Source organism: Ascaphus truei, chromosome 2 (assembly GCF_040206685.1).
Source record: "Ascaphus truei isolate aAscTru1 chromosome 2, aAscTru1.hap1, whole genome shotgun sequence".
NCBI classification, from domain to species: Eukaryota; Metazoa; Chordata; class Amphibia; order Anura; family Ascaphidae; genus Ascaphus; species Ascaphus truei.
This window is the reverse complement of record NC_134484.1, coordinates 321,610,338-321,619,344: the sequence shown is the minus strand read 5'-3', so window position 1 is coordinate 321,619,344 and position 9,007 is coordinate 321,610,338. Positions and strand designations below refer to the sequence as shown.

The window sequence follows — 9,007 nt, the reverse complement described above, 5'->3', positions numbered from 1 at the left end:
TATATTTTTGCAGGATTTTCTTATGTTAAAATAAAAACAGGGACCTTTATCTTTTTAGGAACTAACCCTCCCCTCTTCTTCCACTTTTTTGTGTTTGTAGGATTTCCAATATATGTTTTAAAGTAGGATCTGGGAGTTGCAGCTTAGGTTGCACTTTCAGCTCACCTCTGTCGCTTAGGCGAGAAGACACAATCACACAGCAGTACACAGTGGAAAAAAGGAGGAGGTTACATTTCATTCAACAACTCTCCAGAGGAAGAATAAAACAGAAAGAGAAACAACAGGCTGGCACTAGCAGAGAGGTCTTCCAACAGAAGTATACGGTGCATGGAACATATCAATTTTACAAGAGATCAAAGCAGGAGAACCAGATTGATGGTGTTAAACTCTCATTGACATAACTAGCAGAAAGATTAACTTGCAAAATAGAGCCTAGCGACTTGGAAAATAGATTTGTGCTGGAAATGTCATTAGATTAGCAAAGGTTGCACAGAGAAGAAGTTGGTCAGCATCAAGTAACTACAACTACAATACAACACTGCTTACTGATTTTAGAAAGAAAGCTGCAGGTTGTGCTTGCATAGAGTGATATAAAGCTACAGAGTCCAGAGAAAGGGTTATTTACCTGGATATACCAATTTGAGAAAGCCTGCTACTTGTGCTTCGATCTTGGATTGTCTGCCCTCCCCAACTCTCTTCAGCACTTCCAATACCTGGGCCACCACCATCCTTACGCCTCTTCAAACCCAGACATGGGGTCTGTCACCTCAGCCCTGACCAAGTCGAAAAACACGGTGGTGCAGCTGAGCAAGGAGCCCGAAACGGAGCCAGAGGGGATGGGGAAGCCGGTGAAAGGGAGGAGAGGCAGAGCTTCAGAGAGCAGCTTGAAGGGCCTACCTCACTCAGCATGGGAGAGATCAGAGTCGGGCGGGGAACCAGGGGAGCTGTCCACGGTGCTGAACACTAACTCAGCAGCACTTCCTCTGATACAGTCACCACGCATCATCTTCAGCACTAGTAAGTTCTTCCCACAGCTACAGTATCTTATACATTTCTGCTGTGAAGTTTATAGTTAACGATTGTTTGAGTTGCAATAAACAATTAACTTTTTATTACTAGTTTCTTTGGGATATACGAGGTATATTTATCAAGGCAAAAGTGGGGCAATTCTGGGGCAAAAATTGTGCTCCCAGTCTATCAAAAGAAGATACTAAGTTCAATGGGATATGTGTTTTGCCCCAGGATTGCACTACTTTTGTCTTGATGCATATGAGTCATTTTCATTTCTTTTTTGAGCAAATGTACTAATCTGTAACAAGGCAAAAGTGCTGCAATTCAAGGCAAAAATATTGCTCCAAATGGATCAAAGAGAAAATCACATTGGAAGCTATACAGTAGTCAATTTTCTTTGATACCTCTGATGCACGTTTTTGCCAAGCTTTTCATCACTATTGGCTTGATACATACATCATATGTAGGGGCCAATTTACTAAAGTCTCCTAACTGCAAAAGTAGGGCAAAAACAATGTAAAAAAATAAAAAATAAACCACAGAAGAGCCATATTCATCAAAGAAAAGGAATCCCATTAAAAGCAATGAGAGTTTTCCTTTGATATATCTGGTGCAATTCTTTTGCTCAGACTTTGCCCCAGTTTTTCTGCAGTGAGACTTTAGTAAATAATCCCCCATGTTTTCTTTATTGAACTGCAACTAAAGTAAATCGTTTTAGAAATCCTTTGGGTAAATATCTGGGCCTTTTAAAGTTACCGGCAGGGAGTATGTATATTAAAGGTTAATATGGTGAATTTTTGGGGCCAAAAGAAAACTGCAACACATTCAAAGGATAAATCCCTTTAAAATTAATAGGAGTTTCTTCTTTGATACATCTTGTGAAATAGTTTTGTCCCTGAACTGGACCACTTTTGTTTTCATTCATGTACCCCGGAATCTGATTTTCTTTCATTGTAATTGATAAACTAAACTGCTCTTGCATTTATTTATTTTTTTACAAATGCATGAAATAATGTGTGTAATGTGTCAGCAGTTTTACTTTTCTAAAGTTGTTAGCACACATTTATATACCACATAACAAACCATGCGTTTACCCAGCATTATGTGTCTTCAGGCGGCAAAGCTGAGATACAAAGCACCATATTTAATAAAGAAGAAAAATCATATTTGCCAGCTACATGATTTTCTTTTTGACAATCTACTGGAGTTTTGTTGCATGGGTTTTGGACCGGTTTTCTAACCTGGAGGCTTTGACTCACAACCGTTCAGAGCATTGTTTGGTTTCCATGGCTACAGTACTTCCTTTAAGATTCTGCCTGCTGGTTTATGAAGATTGCACATTTCATAAATTAAATATTACATTGTAATTGTTCTTGTACCACAGAAAACATGTCTGAATTGTATTTGAGGTGTTGATGATTGAAATCAAGTATTTCCATATTCTGCTTTTTCATTCATGTAGATGTGTGAAAATATTTACTTTTACATGTGCCAACCAAAGGCTTTAATTGTGGTCAGTTTAAAGTGCAATCAATTTTTTTTGTACAAATTGCCTTAATTTCCTCAACATATAAAATGATTGAAACAATATTATGTAGAAATATGTGGAAACGCAAGATATTTGAAATTGTTATGTTCTAAAAACAGATTTATAACTCAGGTCTTATTATGGAAACGTGGAAATTGCTTTTGCAGTTGTGATTTGTGTGTCTTATTTATGCCTAACAGCACACATGATATATTGGGGGTGATGTATCAAGGCACATTTGGAGCAAAATTGCCGCAAATTACCTCATTTCCATCTTGTGTCTCTTTGTGTCAATGTATCAAAGTCTTTGCTCCAAGTTTTGCGCCATGTACACCAGGTTGCGATTCACATGGCACATATGCGCATCACTTTTGTTTTGGTCCGAGGTGGCGTAAACTTTTCTGAGTAACAATTTGCACCCGATCTATGAAATACTTTCCTTCATTTGCAGCAAATGAAAGCAGAAAATGGAGCAATGCGTCAAGGCAAACTGCTATTTGTACTTTCTTTATGGTGATACACCGCTCCCACTGGGATATTATGTTATGTTATTGTGCTTTCGACCTTTAAAGCAGCAATACTATATCCCCCCCTTTTTTTCTTCTTTTTATATTTAAAGCATGTAACAATGTATATTTCTATATTCTTACCTAAGCTGGCAATCGTTTGGTGCTCCTGTTATAAATCTGTAAAAATCCTGATTGTGTGCCTAACATAATGGCCACCTTCTAACTTTGTGCTGCTGTCTGTGAAATGCTGCAGCTGATATATAACATTATATTGATAAGTGTAACACATTATTGTTACAGCTTTCAGAGTAATAGACAGTCTGCTGTTTGGAACACAGCAACAGATCTGTTTGGGATACTTTGTTACCAAGAGGCAGTGCTCAAAAAGGTGCGTGTCAGAGCCTGTTGCAAAAGAAGCAGTGGATATGACTTTCTAAATGGTTGCTGTAGCAATTAAAGGATGATCAGTACATTAAAATATCTTTAAAATTGCATTAGGAGTTTAAAAAAAATGCAGACAGTATTATCTAATATTATAGAACTGATTTATTAAAAAAAAAACATATAGATTTTTCACGTTTGGCTGCTTTCATTTGTAAAGCTAATAAACATAAGTTTAAGTCTGAAATTACCATAAAAATTTAAATAACTTCTTACATGACCAGACACTTAATTTTATTGTAACTGTAATAGATATTGCTAAGTGACTGCATCTTTCCATTCAAAGGGCTCTTTCTGAAAAACATCACAACACAATAGTTACGACAAAACCGATGTAGTGGTGTGTTGGAATGAAGGTACCATATCTGTAACCTTAATCATTTTCAGCAATTGTGGAAATGGGTAAAGTTCTGGGTAATTTTGTATTTTGGTATTTTTAAAGCAACATTCCCCATCTAAAATCTTTAAAATACATCATTTGTAATCCTAAATATAAATCTATTTAACAACAGCCTAAGTGATATTTAACAGAAAACAGGATGGGATTTAAACTAATGAGAACTCACAGGCCAACACCATCACGGCAACAAGCAAATATGTTTTCACAACACTCACTACCTTCCTTCAAGATTCAAGAGCAATTTCCACAGCATTGCTTCATGGTTGTCAGCACTGACAAGAACTACAGTATAAAGTATTAAAGCCACTTGAGATTTTTTTCTATCAATCTAAAAATTAGGTTTTCACATGCAGTAAGTTTTCCTAAATCATGTTGTCACAGCAATCCTGCATGCATTTGGCAAACAGATGTAAATATGTTGTAAATCATTTATAAAACAACAAATCATATTAAATGGTATGGTATTGGCAAATCCAGCTCTAAATTGTTATAGATTACGGTATACAGAAAAGAGTTTCATATGTCTAATGATATGTTTTTTTTTTTTGCGGATTAAGACATACCTGTTTAACTATTGGGGCTAGTGACGTCAATTTATTACAATGAAATGTGCTACGTGATTTCTGTTGTGTGGTACATGGAACATATGGGTGAGAGTTGCAAGACAATGCAACTTTCTTTAGACTAGTATCCCAAATATAACCTTCTTATCTATTGTCATGCATATGAAAATGTGTGTTCCCTCATCTCAAACGGGAGGCTTTGTGTATTTCATGATGACTGCATTTTTAAGTCACTGATGATACAGTATAGCTAGAGTTGAGTGCAATTCCCCAAAAGTAACCTATCTTGAAAGTGGACTTAATGTGATGCCCTTCAAGGCAGATTACTAACCTTGTTTTATTTTATCTACCTATTTTATTATTATTATTAATAATTTTTAAAAAGACCCAACTCATGCAGTGTTCTCATATAAACTCCCCACATAGTTGTTTTCCAGACAGACTACATGCATTTTATGCAATTACAGATGTTATCAGTATGTCAAATAATATTATACACTTACACGAGTTGGCAATATGTCCTGTGATTTGCTAAGTTGCTAAGTATAGTACACCTTTCTGTCATCTATTACCAGGTTCTAGTAGGTGTGTCTAATGTGGAGAGTAGGTTGCTAGCAGCTTCTAATAACTTTTAACAGATCAACAAGATCATTATTTACAGACACAATGGTGTGTACTGTATAGAGCTTTTGAAACATCACAGGTGTTTTTATAATATTTAACAGTACAGTTGAAGAATAGATTTGAGATGTTTTGAAAGCATTGCACACATGATTACATCTATTAATAACGGCTTTGTTTGTCCAATAAAAGTAGTCACAACTTAAGATAAATCTTCTTACTGATCATGCCAATGTTGCAAACTTATGTTAATTACTTGGATTTTGTATCATCTTGGAGCCTAATAATTATTTGATGAAAAGAGCCTAAACTTGTTGCTTATACTGTAGTGCCGACGAGTATTCTAAAACCAGTCTGGGGCAATCACCAACAAGACCCAGGTACATACTGGGTACATGCTGAAAACATGCTGGGTGCATGCTGCAACATTTCTGCAGACAGACTAATGGCCCATCGGATTAACAGCGGGGGTCCCTGGCAGTCCCATTCAAACTGAATGTGACTGCCAGGGACCCCTGCTGTGTTAATCCGATGGGCCATTAGTCTCTGCAGAAATGTCACTGAAATGTTTGCAGCATGTACCTGGATCTTGTTGGTTATAGCCCCAGATTTTCCAAGGCAAGTTTAAGGCAAGTGTTAGAATACTCATCGGTGCACCTGTATGTTACACCAGGGGTGCGCAAACTGGGGGTTGAGGGATTTTCTAGGTGGGGCGTGGCAGTTACAGAGGCCCCGCACTCTTCCCCAAGGCTTTTAAATGAAATGCCGGGGGAGGCGTGAGGTCTCTGTAACTTCTCTTACCTGCTCTCACCCGGCTCTTCGGCGACACGTCGCCACGACAACACGGCGTCAAGTTACTCCGCGGGGTCAAATGGCAACGGCAACGCGACGTCACATGACGTTGTGACATCATATGATGCTGCCGAAGCCAGAGAGCAGGTAAGGAGGGGGGTGTGAGCAGGGGGGGAGAGCATACAGGGGGCACGAACAGAAAAGTTTGCGCACCCCTGTGTTACACTATGTTATGGAACTAGACCTGTTCAGTATAATTATTTAGGAAAATAATAAAGTGCTTCAGTAGCTTTATCGGCCTTGGAGAAAGGTAGATATAAATGCTGTTAAAATCTTTTTGACATCAGTAAGAAATATGTTCATAGAAGTTGTTGGACATAGGGCCTATGTACTAAGATTTTATTTCAAACATTTTCTGCGTAAAAATGTCAGTACTAAAAAGTAATGCAAACCTTAAAAAATGTGCATTATGTGTTAAGGAAAACTTCTTACATATGACGCATAATTTGTTCTTTAAAATGATTTTTGACAAATCGCTTCATGTTTAGAGATGGGCAAACCTATTTCCCAGATTTTCTCGCATTTTCAACCCAAAATCCGTTTCGTGGTGTAAAATCCGTAAACGGATTTTGTCGGTTTTAATCCGCCCGGATTTATCAAAAACTGCCATTGGGTACAATCCGTCGACGGATTTGTAGAATCCAATCCACAGATTCAGCAATCCGTTGGTGGATTCTTATGACTCCATATGTTACAGACAGTTCCACTCTAATTGTATTTAGTAAAAGGACACAGCCCTTTTGTCCCTTTTTACAATCTATCTACTTAAACAGTTATCAATCTGTTGGCATCTCACTGACTTGGAGAAACAACTACCGCTAAACCATTGCTTTGTGCAGTAGCTTATGACTGTTGCCTTACTTAACATGTAATTGCTTTTAAACTTCTAATCTTCAAGTAATGTGCATACAAATTTGCTACAGGCCAATTCAACAGAAGAGTATGCCTCTGTATAAATGCCATGGATGTTAGGTAGTATTCTAATTTTCTAATTTATTCATTGCTGACTCCTTCTCCAAACCTTCCTTGTACTGGAGGGTTTGGTGACAGATGGCATTTTTCATGTGACTTCAAACCTTCCCATGGGGAGTTCCACTTCTACTTCTTGCTTTCCTCCCTCCCTCCCACAGTGGTGTTGATTTGTTGGGTTTTCCCCTTTTCTTAGACAGTATCTGATTTAAGAAACAACACCACTGCTTCTTCTTCCTAACATTGTTTATTACTGTATGTAGGAGTTGGGAAGTGAAACCTCAACGCCTATATTTAGATTACAACAAATATCCATCTCTCAGCGTACGAAGACCTGCATGGTTTGATGCATGTATATTTGACACAGTAATTTAAGGTTGTTTCTAACTAAGTGATAATCTGAAAGTGCCGTTCAAGGCTTTCTTTTGTCTTGAGTACAAAGAGATTCAACAACATTCAACATATTATCAGTACTCGCTGCTCATCTGTTATACAGTATCCAGAGGAGTTACAATGGCAGCCAAGAAGGACAGAGAGACAATGTTCTCAGCGGCATTGGCGGCAGGTACAGTAATTGCTTTCCTCTTTCCTGAATCTGTTTCTCATCAATAATATTAGTTGTAGGTAGGAAAAGCAGCTTCATACTTGTGGTGCCTTTACAATAGGAGACCATCTCTGCTTTGTTGGACACATTTTTCTATATACAGTACCACAAGTTAGATTATAAGATGTAGGTATAGAGCTCTACTGTATATTGTGGCCGCACTGCAGAAATTCAAAGGGTTAATGTATGAATTACGATGCATAGCAAGCTTCTGTTCCCATTGATGGTTCAAGATGTCCGAGAAGTGCATATTGGTATCTGATCTCCAATACATAACACAGAATTTTCTTAGTGTTTGCTCATTTTCTTTTTGCTTGAGTATGTTTAATACATGTATATCTACACTGTATATTAATCACAGTAATATTGGAGTTAAAGAGAAGCTGAGAGGCCCTTTCCTCCTGCATCTCTTAGCTTATTTGTAATAAGACACATTTCCCCTAATTTGCCTAGAGATCTGTAGGGGAGTCACTTGGAAGATTTAGGGTAGAGTATAATGGCAGACATACAGTAATTATAACATATCAAATTCTACATCTTTCTAATTCATCTATTCACTTTTTTATTAGTGTCAGAAAGCTCTGCCAGGTCTGACGTTGGCTAAATAATCTGTATCAAATGTAAAACACTTGCTTGAGATGATGATCCTTCTTTATTTGATGAAAGATTAAGTACATCGTGGAGTTTTTAGGTAAAATGGGTCCGTGCTTCATAGAGCTGACAATCTACTTTATGTGGCTAAGGTAGGGGGAGATAATGTGACTTGCCCAAGGTAACAAGGAGATCTGACACTGGATCACCCACTTCAAAGGCAAATACATTACAACTGATCTAGTCATTCAGTCTACTGAGGCTTGAAAAAGAATGCTATTTAATAAAACACTACAACTCCTGGAGAGCTCTGTACATAAAATTGAGTAGTGATGGTTAGTAGTGTTGGATACTGGGGAACAATACATTGGGGGCCAATTATCATGGAAAACTTGGAGCAACTCTGGTGCACTTTTGTTCACCAGATGTATCAAAGAAAAAAAATCATATTGATGTAAAGTTTGAATTTTATTAGTGAATGGCGACCACATCAACCTGCAGCCTTAATCTTGTTAGCCTTCGCTGTAGTCGATCTAGGACACTTCGTCATGGCCATTTCGCAGCCACCGTTCATCCGCCACCACTTCAACATCCAGGGCATTTGGCCGCTGTATGTAATGTGTCCTCTAACCCCTTACCCTAACCCTAAAAACCTTATTTCGGTTTAACCACTTACCCTTAAAAACCCCAACCTTAACTACTTACCCTACACATTTTAATCCATTAACCCCTTACCTTAAAAGCCCCAACTGTAACTACTTACCCTAAAAACCTTAACCTCTTACATTAAGAACGGTAACCGTAACCCCTAATCCTAACTCATCTACCTCTGGGCTAAAATAGCCAGTGGCGAAATGGCCATGTGTAAATGGCCCATTCCGCTCTGTAGTGCACTTGTAAATCACGGACATGTACTTT

At 37.9% G+C, this 9,007-nt stretch overlaps 1 protein-coding gene across 3 annotated transcripts in view; it reads left to right on the top strand.

Moving 5' to 3' along the window:
• Positions 1-294: 294 nt before the first annotated feature.
• Positions 295-9,007, top strand: part of PDE1C (phosphodiesterase 1C) — a 1,267,836-nt gene continuing 1,259,123 nt past the window's right edge. For all 3 annotated transcript variants that reach the window (XM_075586551.1, XM_075586550.1, XM_075586553.1), the window contains exon 1: positions 295-1,017. In XM_075586551.1, the coding sequence (XP_075442666.1) occupies positions 753-1,017 (265 nt within the window). In that variant the 5' untranslated portion in view covers positions 295-752. The remainder of the gene's footprint in view (positions 1,018-9,007) is intronic.